Below are 19330 nucleotides of genomic sequence, written 5' to 3' on the forward strand. Positions count from 1 at the left end.
ATGTTAGAATAAAACAATATGTGTGTGTGTGTGTGTGTGTGTGTGTGTGTGCGTATGGGGCGGGGATGTACTGGAAAAAACCCAATGCCTTCCATGGGGTAGGGGCCAATTTAAATTCCAAAATTTATGAACAGGAATATATAATTCCATTCACTAGAAGTGTTTTCTGGGCTAAAATAATTACTTTGTATTTTTAAAAGGGAGACTGTTTCTCGGCCACTAACCATAGCTCCCTTTTCTATGCCTTTCCACGTAGATTCCTTGTGTTTGTTGTTGTTTAAGTTTTGAAGTTGCTAAGTGGAAAACTAAATGTAAGCAGACAAAGTCTCTTACATACATTCCGCTTTTTTATCATATCATACATCGAGTCAGTTTTCAGAGATTAATGTAGATCCTGTCTCCAACGCTGTATCCAGATTATCTTCTCCAGCCACAGTTCTACCACAGGTGATCCCTTATTGGTGTTTGCTGGTACTTGACTTAGGCAAAGTGCTCAGACTCTGCATTGTGTCATATTTTTTCCTGAGCTGTCCCCTGAGAATACGTTGACTAGGTCCCCATGAGTCTCAACACAGATGTGGATGGAGCCAAACATTTTGATGCAAACTGTATTTCATCATGATAAAAGCAAGACAGAGTTGTGAACTTTATCTGTTCTACCGGTCAGTTTCATCTCACAGCAACAAACTTAGTCCTGCAAGTGTTGCACCTCTCGCAATATTACTAATTAATGTCAACCTAAAATATGTGAGCTGGGAGGAGCCGGCTCAGCTTATGTGCAGGCAATTGTTGCAAATAGAAACCATGATGATGATGATGGCGGTGGAGACGATGTCATGTCTGAGTGGATTTAATTTAATTTAATTAGCTTTAAAATTGAGTTTTGGATACTCCGATCCAAACACCTCCAGTGAGCAAAAATTGGGATTTGTGATGACCTCAGGCTCGCCATAGATGCCCCTGATGTGTTTTTAAAAACAGAGCTACATGTTTACCGCTGCTTGTTTTTTTTCTTCGTTATTGAAGGAACCGAACATTGTGTAATTTGTTGATGTGTGTGGGTTGATTGTTCGGCGCCATTGTGAGGGTAAACATCTGTGTTGCCTTAGTTTTATTCTCTATCTGAATGAGTATAAGGGAGAATATTTCTGTAAAAATCCATGACGCCAAACTTGGTTGTAAAAGTTTTGTTCCTTAACAACCGCCAGGGTTTTAATGACAATATGTAAATTAAGCTAATGAGTTAGTGACAGAAATCCTCCACTCCCCTGTCAGAAATCATCAGAGTAACACTGTGACTGCACCGAGTAATTCTTCTAAGGTACTTAAATTGTTCTTAGACCAGTCATTTAAAGAGTTGATCGTTCTTCTTTTATAGACAGTTATCGGCACTTTAGCCGAGCCGAACATTTTAGTCCAAAAAAAAAAAGCATAATTTTTTTGTTTTACATATTCCTATAATGCTTTCTCTCACCTGACACCGAAGCCATAACATTGAGAAAATCTTGATAATATGGATTATTCTGATAATATTTTGGATGGGCATGATAATCTTATCCTTGAGGCTGTTTTATTTTATCTAGATGCAAGAGGCAAGGTTTAAACCGACCTTTATTATTGATTATTATTAATTATGATTGATTATGTTTTGTGTGTATTTTTAAATGGGAAATTTACAACAAACCCACAAGTTATTAATCATAAAACATCTCAGCTCATTCTATTGTCCAACCTAAGATAAGCCACTCACATTTTTTGAGTGGAAGCTAAGTAAAACCTCACATTTACCAAACATCCACCCTGTTGTCTTTTACATTATGAACTTAATTTAAATTTTTTGTTTGTTTTTTTTTTACTTTAAAAGATTCAGCTGTTAAAATTGCAAAGGGGGAGCAAGGCCTGGAAAGCAAATGTGGTCTATGATATGTGACAGTTGCAAGTGTGATCAGTGTTTACAGTGAAATAAGCTAAAGTAAAATAGCTGTCGGTTGCCACTTTCATTAACATTTACAGTACCGCTTCTATTTTAACTTGCTGCAAACCACAGAACTTAAAGACAAATCCTCATGGAGCAGCAAATGTGCATGTCATGCCTTTTTTCTCCTTTTTACGCACACAATTGAGTGACCTACTTTACCAAAAAAAGTATACAATAAAAATACCATATTCCACAAGAATGCGACTGAGTCTAAACAACAAGCCACAAACAGGCTGTCTTAGATTTAAAATTAGATTTTGATTCTGTTTTTCTGCCTCCCTGGTGGTGTCTGGCACACACTTTCAGGAGAAAGTACAGCGCGATCAGTTGCTTAAATTTTTTTGAAATAATTGAAAGCAGTATGGGAAGAGGAAGTGAAACTGTATTAGCCTGTTTATCAGTTTCATCTGTCCATTTTTATTAAGACATGCACAGTGGAAACGTTGCTGAAGAGTGATAGAAGAGAGTGATTGATATTTTATCATTTGCAGATGAAGAACAGCGTTCCAAATATCAGCAAAAGAGTGGAGGGATCATCTGATTGCACCGGCCTCACTTACGCACCTTTTTAGCATCCTTATTCGCTCTTATCTGCCTTGTCCGTCCACATTATACAGTATTTAGTCTCTGGTCCTTAGAGAGTCATGTACACCATCTGGATCAGACTGTGAGAATACTCTCCCTCAAACTGAAAATGTGCCCTGCCGTGACCCTGGTAATTGGCCTCACGTCAGTCTGTCCAGTTGAAAAACGAATTGCATGAAAATCACCAAGCTTAAGGCTTGAAATTCAAATCAAAAAAGAATTCAGGACCGAATGACAGATCCTTTAGTGTCTGAGGATCCGACATTGACTCTTATTTTGTAAGATTCATGTGCCGTTTGACTTGCGATATCAAAGCACCCTTGTGTTTAGGGAAAGATAAAGTGTCAGGAGAGAAAACATTCTTCGCCAACATCTGAACAACTTTGAATTATGATGTAACTTGGAACAGCATCCGCTCTGGAAGCGGTTCGGCCTTGAACTGTGTCAACTTTGTTCATTTTTCTTATCGGGCAATGGGATGCAGGAATGATGTGTTCGCCTCTCCTATGCAGAGGTTTAGTTTCACCATAACAGAAGAATAATACAGCAGTGTTTTCTTAACAAGACTTGACCAAAATTGGAATGTGACACGTCTTCAGAGTTCTATATTAAAATATAATTGTTTCACTTTCTGGGGGATGTTATGAATTCCTTTATCACTGAAGGCCTTCACTTGAACTATAATTGGAAAACTACAGCTGTAGTCTTGGGCTCATTTGCGAAACACAAGTACTTCTAAAATGTATGCTACTTGTACAACACAAAAATGTTTGAAGTATTTCAGTGGAGAGGTTCCTCTCAGAGGGATACCACTCAGTTCTTTATGTTAGCACCTCACTACCAGTGAAAAGCAGTTATTCCTAATTGGCCATTTGTAAGGCAGACAGTTTAAGATTTGTGGTGTGTGATGCTGAAGAGTGTCTGCTCCGCCAGGCCTCGGCTCAGGAAGGGTGTGTCCTCTCTGTCCGCTGACCGCTCGCAGGAGAAAGCAACTAAGCGCTGTGGTTTGGTTGCTCCTAAAAGCGTCTGCAGAGGTCAATCTTTAGCCCCAAAACATCTGCCCATTCATTTGATGGAAACATGTCCTGTTTTACCTCAACCTTTAGTTAATCCCACGCTTTGCTCTTTACAGAATCGTGTTTTATTCAGAGTAGTTTCACTGTCAACCTTCTTCCGAGTTTCCAGAACAAGAACTTTTAGATCCAAATGCTATTTCTCGACTAAAATTCACTAAAAAGACCATTATATATCTTCACTTGAGTTAGCTGCCACCCTGTTCCCCTTTTCCTCTAAAACAGACAAAACACACAAAAGCAATCAGGGCTCATTTTCATATTGATTCATTCCCGCAAACCTTTCCCACTGGAATTTTTGTGGGGGCAAGTCATGCACACCGAAATAAAGATTGCATCATTGTCAATGTGCCTCTAATGAAGACATACAACATTGTGCAACTTATTACATAATCATATCCATTTTTTTAGATGAAGGGTTAAAAATGAAAAGAGTACAATGAAGAAGTAATTATATTTATTTATGTTTTGGAATAGTTACAAAAAAAGAACCTCTATTTTACATCATGTATTGTTATTTATCTGAACAGTAAGTCATTTGCGTGATTATTGATTTCAAACCTTGGGATTTCCAAATCTCCACAGCAGTCAAATCAAATTTCTTGCTAGTGTGCAGAGGGGAAAAAAAAAGGACTCTGAACGGAGAAGTATTTTCATGTAGTAAAAAGAACACGCACTCATAAGTTTCCCAATGCAGATTCCAAAGTGTGCATAATCTTGAAAATGCTCAATTATAATGATAAACAGTGATGCACCTAAGAAGTATTTTCATTTTATGCTGCTCAGAGAAGTAATATAATATTTGTATGGAGTTAATTAGGCCAAATTCAGCGGTTACTTTTTAAGATGAACATTTCACACACTGAGTAATAAAACAAGCTTATAACTTGCATTACATTGATAGATATGAGATCAAGTGATTTCCCATCTTCCTGGCTTCTCGCACAAATGTCTGCGGGTCATTAGCAACTGCAACAAATCTTAACTCTTCCTTGTAAACCTGGTAGATGGTCTCTCTTTGATCAATCATCAAATGATCGCATAGTTTACTGATACTCAAAGCATCGAAAATGTCTAGCAACTGGGAAACAGATGTATTTGGTTGTTTGTTTTCATTTTTCTTTTTTCGCTTCTCAGGTTCAGATCAATCAGTCATATGATGTCTCTATGTAACAGTGCATTTAAAGCTGAGTCAATGTGCTGCATGATTAGTGTTCAGATACACAGAAATCTCAGAGATAGAGCAACCTCAGACTTTCCTGTAAGATTCTTGCCCTCTGACAGTTTTGAAGTCAGTATCATTTTTTTTGTAAAAAACAGGACTTGTAACTACAGGCCTTTTTTTATTGACTTCAATGCCCCACATTTCGATGGGAAATTTATTTCAAGCAACTTGTATACAAAACTTATCTTTACAAAAGAAATACACACAGGCAAGGCAAAATGAAAACTAGAATCTTAATAATAAATAAAAGAATCTTAATAAAAACAGTTTACAAAAAAATAATAAAATCAATTATCAGTATAATGCTGCACTGAACTGTTTAATCAGCAAAGGACATTTGGATCCCTATCATTACTGCCATGAATGAGGTCATTTTTTCATAACAGGCAAATGAACAAAGTAAAAATGGTCTTACTTTTTCAAAATCATGTCATATTATGTTTACAAAATTAGCATTAACAATTATCGACACAGAACAGTTCCAGAGTTCATAGGTGCAGTGCGGCTCATCATTCATCTTGTAACTGGAGTGTTTTTTTCATTGTGGTGAAAAGACACCCGGACTTCTATCTCACCTTCTTGGTTATCTGTTAGATAGCAATGCCTCTTGTCAGGGGACTGAGGGCTTGGGCTGATACTATAAGCCAAAACTTCATTTTCAACATGTGCGCCCTTCCCAGCTTTTGTAAACCCGACTGTTTTATCTGCTTGCACTGCAGACCTCAACAAGTTTGTTCACATAGTTTCTTCTCTTACCTCATGAACCCAGAGCAGACCAGATCCAGCGCTTGAAAATCACACATCTCAGATCAGGAAATGAACTGGCACAAAGGCAATGAGTCAAAAATCTGGAGATAATGAATCAAATAGCGAACAAGGTCAAGCCATTTGTGTTTACATTAAATTGTTTTGAAGTTTGGATGGCAATGGGATTACAAGTGTGAGAACACAGAGGGATGTTTGAAGGAGATCTCATCATTCTCAGTCCCTAGCAGTTTACACCCCAAGGATTTGGTACAGGACTTAGAGATCTGGAATCCCATCCTTACTCCTTTCCCCCACTATGGGCAGACATGCAGGCATCAAACCAATATCAGCAGGCATTTCACTGCGCCAGGTTGGATACTGGCATGAACTTGTTAAAACACATTTGACAATGTGGCCAAATAGAATTATGAGAGATCTAATATAATTAGATTTGTTTCCCTGTTTTTCAGTTTTTTGGCAGCGGTCTGCACTCACTAGGCTCTCCCCATTCTTACATCACTAAACATGTGCAAATCAACAACGCAGAGGGGATGATGTTGCAGGCAGTTTGTTGTCACAAGCAATCAAATGTTAGGAAGGAGAGACGTATGCATGCGAGAAGTGAACACGCAATAATAAAACCCCAGAAAACACGGACACATGATGTCATGGCGGACTTGGCGCAATCTTGAGAATAACCAAATTCATTGGCACATTTCCTGGAGATCCTATCTAAACTGGGTCACATACCATTCAGTGTCATTTTTAGAATTCAAATAAAACCATGTGTGTTGAGGTGATGTTGAAAGTCGGAAGAAGACCACGTCAGTTATCAGTGTACAAGTGGACCCACTGATATCAATGCAAGTTAACTCCCAGACAAATACTCTTAAAAGTTTTCCCACTGTGTTGAACATGCACCAGGTAAAGGATTTAGCCGAAGAGGATTAGTAAAACAGCTACTTAACCACGTTGTGAGCAAACTGTTACAAAATTGAATCAATGGATTGAAATTGAAAACTACCAAGAGGTTTTTAGGACTGCGTGGGATTTGGAACCATTTAAGTTTGAGGAGCAAAACAGCAGCTGGCGTTTACTGAACACTTGGTTCGCGGAGACAATACATGCAATCAAATCGTGCAGTGAGGCGGCTGTGAAAAACGAATTTTGTTGACATCAGGTTTAAACTTTGACTGCGCGGACGTTTTACGAGAAACCTTCTTGAAGAGGGCGGGTTGCTGCTGCTAGCCATGAATGCTAGTGTTGCCAGTAATACCAACTTTAACATCCACCACGTAGTTCACTTGCTGGCTAGCTTTTTGACTCTTCGAGCGAATGCTCTTTGAGTCGACGCCCGTCCTAAAGTGAAAAAATAAACAGATTACGAAGATCCATACTTCGTCCACATGAACTCCTGCAAAAATACTGCTCATTTTAAATCAGATGAGCCGGGATATACGACGTGGCCCGCAGCGCTGCAGTACCCCTGCCGACCAGGAGTGGCGCTGTGGCGCATTTCGTTCCTGAATTAGGTATAGAAACGTGTTAGCACGAAACCCGGCTTGAATGCCAACATTGCACCAAAAAAACAAGGCTTTCGGGTTGAGAGTCTCGTCGAATGTTTGAGCTCGGCCATCCCAGCAAGACCATTCGGAGGTCAGGCAGCATCGACCCGCTCAAATTACTCTGTTCAGTTTTTTTTCAAGGCCCGACAAAGACACCGGTGCGACAGAGACGAACTCTTCGCGGCGGCCAAGCCGACCACGGTGGGACATGCACGGTGTCTCCGACGGGAAACTGAAACGGCGGGTGTTTATCGCCATGGCTTTTTTTTCTTACGTTCGTTCACGTCGCCGGCCTTACTTCGGAGACCTCCTGTAGCTAACTGAAAGCCGAAAACAGAAAGCGATAAGTACAGGAGGCAAGAATGTAATTAGGGTTAGGTCAAACACACCGCTGGTTCAATGACGTTAGCCATGCGTTTATATAGGCTGCGTGACGTCACAAATGTATCCCGTAATGGCACCAAAAGGCCGCAACAAATTTAACCGTAATATGTTATAAACGCCGCCACCAAATCCGATTGGTACGCAATGGCACCGTCAAACTCCCAGTTTTGTTCTTAAGACAAATCGGTCATTTAATTTCAAGAGAAAACGCCAATAAAGACCAGCGCGCTATTTGGCATTTATGATTTCTTGACTTGCTAGGAATCTATTTCGCAATACACTCCCTTAATAATGTATCCGGAAGAATTAGTCAAAATTTTAATACAACTAAGCATTTTAATCCTCAGTGGGGGATCATCTTCCAACTATTCTCATTTACTTTGTAAACAATAGAAAGATCTCTTAGATATGCCAGTTCAAGTTTTTGCAAACTGAAAGCAAGGCATTTTTTGTCCCTTTCAAAAGAAGTTACTTTTAAAAGCTCATTTCAGCTTCCCAAAATGTCTTCAGGTTCACATCCAAGCCCTGGTCTCCAAAGAACAGCACAGTTTGGTGTGAAAAGAAACTCCCAGCTTAGTACAGAAGGTGTAAAAGAATGAAGTCATGACTCAAGACACTCAAAATTTTACCTTCCCCAGGCAACTCACAAAATAAGGTTTACAATGTTTGAAGTCTTTAATAGTTTGTCATAAATCACAATTAGAGTAGCATTTATTTTTATCAGTCAACAATGATATTGTCCATTTCAAAGGAAAGCTGTGCAGTAATTCCAAATATCTCTGGGAAACACAACCAGAACTGAGAAGATCATTTTAGCAGTTAACATAAAACTAGGATTTGAAAAGTTGGCCTATTGTCTGGGACATTTTGAAAAGGGAGAATAGGAATACTGAGATTTTAGACGACTACACAACTTGATGCTTGTCCTTAAATCTATACAAGATGATGGGCACAACATACTAACCCGTTATTTATTGTTTTGAGCAGAGTACGGTGTGATATCTCAGCAAACTGATGATTCAGCTAGAGGCGAAGGCACAAGGATGGAATCAGAGGATCATGGAGCCCAGAGGTCATCCTCAGGCCGTTCTAGAATAAACAGAGCAGCTTTGGGTGGAGGACTAGCTATTGACACCTTGCCAAACAACATGACACGTGTAGCGGTGAGTCCTGCACCACTGTGTTTTCACATGACTAATGGATTGATTCACTTATTATGTTTCATAATTTCACTTTGTTTTTGTTGGAGTTAAACACTGCCCTCTTTCGGAAAGTTTTATGTGCCTCTTTCCACTCTCTTCGAGAACCACATGAGAACATATCATTTAACTGAACCTTCTGTTCCATTGTGACCGGTGAACAGACACATTGTTAAAAAGTGTTATCTGTCTTTTTTGTTTGTTTGTTTGTGTTCTGTGTGGAAGGAGGATTCTGGCAAATATTACACATGGCGTATCTCTGGGCCTGAGGACCAGCGCACACGGGATCTATGGTTCGACATGAGTGACGCCCGGCATGGTCAAGTTCGAGTCCATGGCATTTTGTCAAATTCGTACAAACAGGCCTCAGTGAGTCTCACAGTGTGAAATACCCCACTGAATCAGAAAAAAATGGACTCCATGTTGTAATTTCTATTGCGCAGCAGAAATGGTTAGAATTGGATTCATGAAAGAATCATAAATGGACCCCCACCCTCTGTTTTATTGTGTGAAACAAACTATTACTGGTGCAGATGTTTATACGGTATGTGACTAATATACGCATGACAATGAGTTGGCCACACAGTTGCTCAGGAATTAAGTAACAATTACGTCAGACAAATTCTTCTTTGCATATATGATGGAAATACTGACAGAACAATGAATAATGTCAAAAGCAACCTCAACTGAGAATAGAGAAGGGGAGGAAAACCAAGAGGAAGTCCAGCTGATAGTCTGTCCTCAGCACTACATGTGAAGGGAAGTGGGATGAAAAAGTAAATCAGCGACTGATGTCACCATGTGGGAGACAGTAAACGATTCAAGTGGAGGAAGCCACAGGTCTGTCAGATGTATCAACACCTGCCCAGCCATGACCTGGTCTGTTCTACAATCTGTTCTTATCAAGTATCAACAATGATGAAAGATGCATTTATTTTGTGTTTTATGGTACAAAAAATGGACTCATGCAAATGTCAGTTACAAGGGATACAGCAAGGTCTTGCTTATCTTGCTGATCATGAGAAGGATAATTAAAATAGGTGTTGTCCATTTTAGTACATGTCCAATTTGTTTTGCCACATTGAATCCCTGTTACCTTTGTGAACTTCTACAAAGCCAAGTTTGCACAAACTTGACCAGAACTAGATTACCAAATAGTTGCATCACACTGTAAATTGAGCAATGTGGAAATGTGTTGTTTTGCAAAGATACAACGTATCAATGTAAGACGAAGTGATACGGCCCGCCCGGCTCAGTACAGCTAGGTGACAGAGCACTAGTTTTCCTGGTCATGATGTCCCTCCTTCAAGTCTGGGCACAATCTAATTCATATGCAAGGTTAATCATATACCTAACTAGATGTGAACTCTGTGGAGCTCATGTCTCCATGCTCATTAAGTGCATCCTACGAAATTGATTGAACTGTTGGCATTAGGATAAAACATTTAATGGGTTCTGTCTTCACCCCATTCTCCATGAGAATCAACCTGGCCTTTGCATAATCCATCATAAAAGAAGGGCTTATAGAACTATTAAAGACAGTTTTTTTTACTATTTCGAACAGAGGTCGCTCAAATTTAGATGAAATCCTCCTTGACCAGTGCTTTAAACCTCCACTATAATCAGCCTTGAAGTTTTTGCAAAGTCTTGTGAACAAACGGGTAAACCCACAGGCACCTTTTAAAAACTACCAACCATTATGCTGGATTTAAAATCAGAAGTGCGAATTGTGTTCTGGTAAATCATGTCCCTAAATAGAGATTAAGGTTGATCCTTCACTCATATATAAAGGCCCCTTTTGTTTCCTCTTTATGATGACAAATTACAATTCAAAATTGCTCTGTCCCATTCTCCTTGGTTGGGAAACGATTCGGGTTTTAGCATGACTTGAAAGAGCATTATGTCAGCAGACTGTCTTAATCTTCTTGGTTCTGTGTCGTATTGTTGAGTGACAAGTAATAGAACTGTATCACTACAGCTCCCTTCCTCATCTTTTTTTCTCTTTGCAGCTGGTTGCCCTGACATTTGACTTTCCTTTTTATGGACACAACTTGAGGCAGATTACCATAGCAACAGGAGGTACATTTTGATTTGGTAACAGATGCTTGAAGTAACCTTTTCTTGGAGAAGAACTGAGGATATCTGCTTTGCCACAAGTCTTACATATTTATCCATCTGCCCACCTCCAGGCTTCATCTTCACAGGGGACCTCAGTCACCGTATGCTGACCACAACACAGTATATTGCCCCTCTAATGGGTAATTTTGACCCAAGCTACTCCAAAGATTCCACAGTGCAATATATGGATACTGGTATGATTCCATTTGTTTTTACATGTCCTATAGTCCTTTAAATGTCTGGTTTTATTTCATACCCTGCATCACATTCACTGTTTTCAGGAGAGGTGTTTGTGGTCCAGTGGGAGCGGGTCAGAATTCCAGGCAAGGAGTCGGAGGGGGGCTTCACCTTTCAGGCGGCGCTATATAAAACAGGAAACATCGTATTTAGTTACAGAGATGTGAGAGGCACTTCTTCATTTTTTCATTCGCATACACATTGCTCTCCATTTTTTGTCATGCGTGGGCATTTCTGTTTCCCTCCAGATGCCACTGTCATTGGATGCAATTACTTCAGCTGAACATCCGGTGAAGGCTGGTTTGTCGGATGCCTTCATGGCGATAGCTCCATCCCCCCCGTCGTCAGGTTAGAAATTGTTTCCTTCTTGTTTTGTCAGATTTCTTTTTTAATATGATATTTAACCCACTGGTCTCCCACATACAGATGTACAACGCCAGACGATTTATGAGTACCACCGTATTGAGTTAGACACCAAAAAGATCACCAACTACTCTGCTGTTGAGTTCACTGCACTGCCCAGTAAGACATCAGCACCTATATCTCCCATCAGTACTGAAAACATTTGGAGTATAACCGGCCATAATTTCTTGCAATCTTCTGCTCAGCATGCTTGCAACACAACAGCTGCGAGCTCTGCCTGTCATCCAACAAAACCTCTGGCTGTAGTTGGTGTAATGTACTCCAGAGGTGAGTGGAGCACTCAGTGCTTGTTTTGTGTGGTCCTAAACCACATTCATGTGTACTGCATATATTTCAGGTGTTCGGATGGGATGGACCGGCACAGACAAGAGTGGCTGGACTATGGCTGCGCAGAGGAGGTATTGTCTGTCAAGAATTGACAAAGGTTGTTTTTTTATTATTATGCATTTATGCATGTCAAAATGTAAGTTCATATGCTCCCAATGGCCAGAGCAAAGGTGCAGTCTGTGAGGATTACTCTAGGAGTGACAGTTCTATTACACCCGAGACTGAGGATGTGACCTCCATTCCCACACTGCAAAATGGCTGCAAGCGTGATGGTAAGGATGACTCATTCTCCTGTCCCAACATTGGAAAATCAGCAATACTGGCATAGCATAAAAAAATAAATTGGACTGACATTTTAAAAATGGAAAATGTAGACGCTTAATGAAAATATGTACATTTTCTCATGTATGGAAATTTCCATATTTCTCTCAATTTACAGAGAATGTCAAACATCATACACTAAAGACAGGCAATGGTGAGCTACAGAGGTTATTAAGGGTGAACTTTGCATTTTTGTTTACTTTAGCAGCCTCTCTGGCCATAGGGGTCACTGTATTCCAGACTAAAGTCTTAATTTTTCAAGAGCAGCACAGCATGTGTCATGTCATTAAAATTTTCACCCATCTGGCCTGGGCTTGCTAGGGGAGGGGGTTCCCCCACTTTTCATAACCCAAATCCCCAAATAAACAAGCCAGAGACATGAGAAATGTTGCATGCATGCAGACTAACAGGCCAGTCTCAGCACATCCAACATAAACGATGCTCTTTGTTTATAAGAAAATTGTTAGCTAAAATCAGTTTTAAGCCAATAATTTAATCACACAAAATGAAAAGAAAATTGTGAGATGTCCAACATGGTGACTGATAAATGCTGTCTTAGCAACTTTGTGCGTAAATAAGGCTGCTGGGCCTCTGTTGCTGAGTGAAAGGAATTTTTTATTTGTTAAGATTTTGTTTAAAACCTAACCCAATGTCAGGCTTTGCTAAAACAAAATATACAAATACTGATGATGGCTCATTTACCATGGTAGGTTTAATAGAAACATCAGCATTATATCCACATGATCGCATTGTAATTTTGAGACTAATTGAGCCTAAAAAAGCAATTTTTAATGTGTCTTTGTCTTGGATACAGATGTTAAGAAAGATTCTTCCACTAAGAATGATGGATGGGTGAACACAGGTGTGATAGCTGGTATAGCAGCAGCTCTGGTGTTACTCTTGGCCATGATACTCGTGGCCTTTCTCATAAACTGCCAGCCGGCTGCATCACCACTCTATCTTATCCAGGTAAGCAAGCATTACAACCACGCCCAAACTTATTCTCAAAATAATTCATTGTTAAATGTTCTTTCTTTGATTCCCCCTAGCGACGCAAGAACTACTGGCCTTCCCTCAGGTTTCAAAAGAAACAGCCGGGCTACACAGAAGTGGAAGGAGAGGGCCACGATAAGGGCAGCATTGTTGAAACCGGGCCGTGTTGAGATCATGACCGGAAATTTGGAATCCCCCCGATGTTTGCATTGAAATGATTTCTCCAAACATTTACAGTTCCAAGCCAATTATATTATTTGTCACTTTGAAATTTGACTTGCGCCGCGCTGTATGTGTGCAGCCTGCAGGACATTTGGTAGGCCGTCTCACGGCTGCAGCATGGAAAGTAATCTACAGTTCTGTTGTTTAGAAGGGGAAGTAAAGACAGAAGTCTCTCAATCTAACAGTTCCGACCCCGCTCATGCTCATGAGCTGTCTTAGTGACCGCAAGGCCTTGGGGGCTGTTCAAACATTAGGGAGAAACTGATTTGAGCCTCCCCGCGCTGCAGTGACACACTGTTGCCTGTAGAGTTACAGGCAACAGTGTGTCTAACAAGTTACATTGTTAGATTCAACTAGCACTTGTTTGTTTCAAAGTTAAACATATTACCCTTACATTTCAAAGCAGTTCAGCAGTATAGCTGCAGATTGAAGCAGAATGATGTATGTTATTTTAGTTGCAATTACTTTCTTTATGACTTTATATGAATAAACTGGGCTCCCCCCCCACAAAAAAAACTCTCATGAACTGTGAAATGAATGTAAAACCCTGGACATCTTGACAACAGAAAAACATCAGGCATGTTCTGTCTTCCATAAAAAAATATGTATGTCCATGAATCTCACCTTGCTTGTTATTTTGAAAGTTATCCATCTGACTGCAACCAAACTGTTTTATTAAACTGCAAAAAGTATTTGTCGGTTCCTATTAAGTACTTCATCTTTTTACTATTCTTACTATTTTCACGTTTGTTCACCGGTGTGCATTGGCAAGATGCAAAAAAGCTGCTGCTCAACGGTCAGCAGGTGTCAGCCTAACCAAAGTAGACGTCAAATAGAAATCGCAGTGAACGTGGCAGATGTGCAAAATGTGATTCAGGAACACTTGTTTCATCCGACCCACACGTCCCCCATAAATAAATAAAAAATCCTCACAAGACTTGGCAAAAAGAGGAAGAGCAGTAAAAACAGACACGTAGAAAATTGACCTGGGTCGAACTACGTGGATTCATATGGCTGAAGAAGTGCTGAGATTGCGTTTAGCTAGGCTGGGATTTTCAAGCCATACCGTTGTTACAGGAATCTTGGATTAATACGTGCCATCCACAGATGTTGTGAGGTTAAATTATAATCCGAGTAAAAAGAGGGGCACCTCCCACACTGGCTGCCCTTTCTACTCGGGGACGAGCAATTGAGAGGAGGAAGGGAGGGGGGACGGCGGGAGCGCGATTTCCGTGTCTGGTTAGCGGACTGACAGCCAGCTGTGCGGCTCTAAAGACAACAACAACCTCCTGGATTTGCTGCCAGCAATCACTTCGGTGTCATTCCGCGGCTTGTTGTCGTATCCCGTAGCTATCTTTTTTAAAACGCGAAAACTCGTCAGTTTATACGTATAACCGGTATCATCGGCAAAATCCGTGCTAACTAGCTAGAAGAGCATTCCTCCAACATGAATCCGTTGTGTAGCAGATGTAAGCTAGTCGTCTACCCCACGGAAAAAGTGAATTGTCTGGACAAGGTAAGAATATGTTTATTTTTCCAATATCAGTTCATATTGTTCGTTTAAATGTAACCCCACACATATTTGTGAATTTCGTCTGTGCGGAAACTATTTTAGCTTGCCCCAAAATGACACCTTACACATTTTTTCTTTTTTGTGAATGAATTGCACACCCCAACAGCACAGGTATTTCGCTAGCTAGTCGAGCTAGCCGCTAGCTAACACGACGTCCGCATCGCTCAAAAATGAGTTTAGTGCAATTGGTAGTGTGTGGCTTGAAAGAGCAAATATTGCATTTATACGTTTTCGTCGTGGGGTAATGTGAGGTAGTGCTATTGATAACGTGTGAAGGAAAGACATCTCATTCTGGTCTGGGCCCGCCTGGCACCGCTGCTTTGAGGAAGGCTGATAACGTTGGCTAACACTTCACCCGGAAAAGTTGGTCCAAGCCAAATGGTTTAGCGTTGCCTGAGAAATGCATGTTTATTTAACGAATTCAGAGTTTACACTAGCATAGATGAATATAGACCGTTCGTCTGTCTTTTCTTGTGGAACCACTTCCGAGCGCAGCGTGGACAGATTTGTGTCGGTGTCCAATTCCCCCGGTTAATCCCAGACGGGGATGGATAATCGAGTCGCTTCAATTCGTACCAAGTCAAACGCAGCAGCCTAATCTCAGACCGAGGTGATAATCTCATCAATCGTATCCATTTGGACTTTGACATTGGACAGGAAACAGCGACCTAAGTCATAAGTGATGTAGGAAATTCACGTTTTCCAACTTTTCGGGTGGTCACAATGTGTGCACAGTGGAATTTCTCGAACGTTAGGCAGTAACTTTGAAATAAATGACCTACGAGTTGAAGCATGTCTGTAAGTCACTTCTCCCCAGCTGTGGGTGTGGTCTGTTTCAGGGCCACAGCGCTTCAGGCAAGTAGATAATTTGTCTAATGGACGTCTAAATGATCGCTGAAAATAAATCCCTGTCAAGACATACTTATCTGTCCAGATTGTCAGAAAAGGGAGGCAGACAAAGAGCCCATGCTGCACATTATCTTAAGTAACATCAATACCTGATTGGATTCATCACCACTCAGCTGTGTTGTGGGCTACAACATGACTAATGTTTTCCACAAATGCTAAGGTCGGGAATTTATTTATCTCACAAAAACCCTACTTTGTGCTCACGTTTACATGTTAAAAGGTGAGCCCAAAACTGCCACAAGTGCAGCTTGATTGACCGTGTAGCCTGAAGAGAGCATGGCACATTCCAGCAAACAGACACTCCTATAAAACGTGCTCTGTCAGAGGCCTGCTGTGCTGTCTGTCTCCCTACTCTGAACTCAGTGCAGGAGAGGAGCTGGCCTGTCGTCTGTCTTTGCTGCCATTCCGCATCAGCACTCAACCCTTCAGACACGCCAAAACAACCTCCCGTTTCCCTCCCCATGGCACACACTTCTTGTCCTTTTTTTACGCGAAAAGCAGACGAGACCGCATCTGCAGAAGGTTATTTTCCATATGTGTGCAAGGGTAGCACAGGTGAATGCAGCGAAATCAACGGTTTCTACCACCGCTGCAATGGTATTCTCAGCTCGCGATGAACAATTATACCTGACATTTTTTGTCTCATATTATATTCTGTGTAAGGACTGAGAAACAAAGGCTTGTTTGTCTTTCCAATTCACACTTTTCCTGTATAGCAAGGCTGGGCTCAACAATGACAGCATGCAGCTGAACACATGTAAAGACAGGAAGTGAATTTTGGTTTGGGCTCTTGTTGCTCGTGACTGGTTTCCTCTTCATACTGGTCTCCATTTAACGCCAGCAAAATGCTTATTGAAAGTAATGAGGACAGATGTCCATATTTAGTAGTTGAACCTGAGGGTGTGTCTGGCCCATGTCAGCTAAAATGGCTTGAGCTGAGGGTAGATTTTTGATCGAGACATGAAGCTCAAAACAAGGAAGTATGCCATTGTAGTTAGTATGAGATTCAATTTGGCAATCAAAAAAGCAGAGTAAGTTTCCTCCTTTGAAACTTTAAAAAATGTAATGTGTTAATTGAGACAAATGTGTCATAGCATCAAGTTGTAGTCCGTGTTGTTGGCCCTCTTTGTCCTACTTTGTTAAAACACATTCTAATCAATGTTGCGCTTTAAGTAAAGTTATACGGGATGAGCTTAAACTTAAATATTTTTTTCTGTAGGTCAATTTTAACTGGCTCTTGTCTCTGCTTTCTAGCTCTTGAATGTATTCCTAATTCCAAGGAAAAAGATGCAGGTTGATTTCTATGCAAAACTATGAGGCAGAAAGATGGTAGATAAATCCAGCATTTTTGTTTGTTTTTTTAACTACAGATGTGATTATCAATCATAAAGACATATTGAAAAAATCTTGTGATATAAAACCTTGAAATATTTTGTGTCCTGACAAGATTATTGAAGAGGTTACTTATTTTGTAGTTTGTGGTTTTACCTCTGGTTCACTTGCTCATCTTAAAGATATGTCCATCTTCAGGAAGCTTGAGTAAAGTTTTGTGTCATAGGTTCGCCTGTCTTACTTTGAACAGATGGCAATAAGATTTTACTTGAAAATGAGTGGTTACTCCTACAAGACAAAAAAAAGATACATTTCTAAAGATTGCCAGATGTCTGGGCCTGGTTGACTGGCTTGCTTACAATGAAGTTGTGGGAACTTTGCACTCTATCTGCATTGTTGTTTTATTGGCACATCTTGTTATATTTGACTTATTCGAACTTCAGTTCAGATGGGTTTTTCACAACCATAGAATTAACTGGTAACAGGGATTAAGGGTTAGCATATCATCGTACCCAGGTTGTCTATTTCTGCATTGCCTTAATTGTGTAATAGATGGAATCTGGAAACTGGTTATCACAATAACTACCAATATTCATATTTTTTTATCCATTCAACGAAGGCTTACAAAATTACCTTACATGTAGTCAGGGGTTTATAGTTTGTCTAAGGGAAAAATTGTCATATTGCGTATGCTTAACACTTTGCATGCAGTTGCTCTCTGGGCATCTACTAAGAAAGCTTTTCATCTGAACCCAGTTTTATGGAAATTGGCCACCTTGACTATATTTAGACAGACTATTTTCAGAGCTGATTCATGCAGTCTAAATGCCAAAAGAGGTGAGGAATATGTCCATTCATCACCAGTCATCTCCTTGTTAATGAGTCACAATTTAAAATGCACATTACATTCAGAAGCAGCTGAGCATCTATGTACTTCTCTTTATGTTTATTAAAGGAGGGAGGGGGGTTGCTTTTTAATCCACTCTAAATAAATCAATAAATACAAATAAGTCTTCAAGTTTCAATCAAGTTTACTAGTAAGTATCGGATTAAATGTTTTAACAAATTACCTAGACTGTGCTCATTTTAACTTCATATGCCCCTCAGGGATTTTTTTTTCTAATTGTAATTTCAGTGTGTGGATTACTACATTTTAGTTCGTGCTGTTATGGAATTGTGTCAAGTGCGTGGTGTACACTTGACACAGTTGTGGGAATGGTCTGTTCAAATCACCGTCTGTCGGCTTGCAAGCAGTAAAGCCCTTGGCACGGATAAAATGAAAGCCATCAGGTTGGCCAGTAATTAACCAATGTGGTTTGATGAGTTGGTTTCCTTTGTAGGTACTCTACCTTTAGGCGTGTTCTATATCGTGCAAATGTGTTTGCACTCACACTTGGGCTGAGCTTCTGTAATTGTCCTGTTTCTGTGTATGTGTGTGTGTGGGGTGCCATTATTGTGACATAGTTAATTGTGTCATAATGACTAATCTTTACTGTTGTCCATGATCTTAAATGTGTTGGTTGTGGTCAGTAGCCACTTATTTATATTAGAGTTATGAAACATTTCAGTAGATTCTCAAGGGAATTCCAAAAGTTCTGTGATAGTTGGGAACATTTTATGGTTACCAATATTAATGGACCATTTAGATTCATTTAACATGGACTAACCAATTTGTGTTTTATTTTTTCATAAAATACCGTATTCTTATTTAAACAGATTCATAAACAATATCAGCCACGTCAGAGCAAGTCGGAGCTAGTCTGGCATACCCATGCAAATCAGACCTGAAGTAGTGCGGTTCCACTGAAATCTGGCCAGATTTGCAGGGGGTGTTAATGGCTACAGAACCAGCTTTGCCTGTGGAAACAATCAGTTAGACCTACACCACTCATTGTAATGGAATGTTGGACGTAGCTTGACACAGACAACATGCTGCTACCAGATGCCATCAGAAGTTGCACTAACATAATTTTTCCTTTTTGAAAGCCTTAATTGCTCATTTTGGTCATCTTTTGAAATAGACATACAATCCAGGGTGTTCAATCCACTTATGTGGCAGAGTCCATCCACTGTTTGCAGAAATGCCACTGGTGTTGGCCTTTTTTTTTTCTTGGTATTA

At 40.2% G+C, this 19330-nt stretch overlaps 2 protein-coding genes across 4 annotated transcripts in view; both read left to right on the forward strand.

The window, feature by feature from the left end:
• Positions 1-7226: 7226 nt before the first annotated feature.
• On the forward strand, positions 7227-14089 carry LOC147217435 (plexin domain-containing protein 1-like). Of its 3 annotated transcripts, XM_086176171.1 has the most exons (14): positions 7227-7374; positions 8545-8720; positions 8982-9125; positions 10766-10835; positions 10946-11068; positions 11156-11274; positions 11360-11459; positions 11538-11633; positions 11720-11801; positions 11872-11932; positions 12025-12133; positions 12301-12336; positions 12997-13151; positions 13232-14089. In XM_086176171.1, exons 1-14 carry the CDS (start codon positions 7227-7229, stop codon positions 13343-13345), a joined length of 1533 nt encoding a protein of 510 aa, XP_086032297.1. In that variant the 3' UTR covers positions 13346-14089. The 3 variants fall into 3 exon arrangements, with proteins under 3 accessions (XP_086032297.1, XP_086032298.1, XP_086032299.1); XM_086176172.1 differs by lacking the exon at positions 12301-12336; XM_086176173.1 differs by lacking the exons at positions 7227-7374; positions 8545-8720 and having other exon boundaries at positions 8794-9125.
• A 500-nt stretch (positions 14090-14589) lies between these two features.
• The window catches only part of lasp1 (LIM and SH3 protein 1), a 28869-nt gene continuing 24128 nt past the window's right edge, over positions 14590-19330 (forward strand). The window contains exon 1 of the mRNA XM_086176184.1: positions 14590-14913. Coding sequence (XP_086032310.1) covers positions 14845-14913 — 69 coding nt within the window. The 5' untranslated portion in view covers positions 14590-14844. The remainder of the gene's footprint in view (positions 14914-19330) is intronic.

This window comes from Fistularia commersonii, chromosome 28 (genome assembly GCF_037954325.1).
Source record: "Fistularia commersonii isolate RoL2024-O1a breed Wild chromosome 28, RoL_Fcom_v1.0, whole genome shotgun sequence".
Classification (NCBI taxonomy): domain Eukaryota; kingdom Metazoa; phylum Chordata; class Actinopteri; order Syngnathiformes; family Fistulariidae; genus Fistularia; species Fistularia commersonii.

Coding starts and splice junctions, on each gene's coding strand:
- LOC147217435 (XM_086176171.1), top strand. CDS start 7,227: ATGTTTGAGCTCGGCCATCCCAGCAAGACCATTCGGAGGTCAGGCAGC. Junction 8,721..8,981: donor ACAACATGACACGTGTAGCG/GTGAGTCCTGCA, acceptor TCTGTGTGGAAG/GAGGATTCTGGCAAATATTA. Junction 11,634..11,719: donor TGAGTTCACTGCACTGCCCA/GTAAGACATCAG, acceptor TCTTCTGCTCAG/CATGCTTGCAACACAACAGC.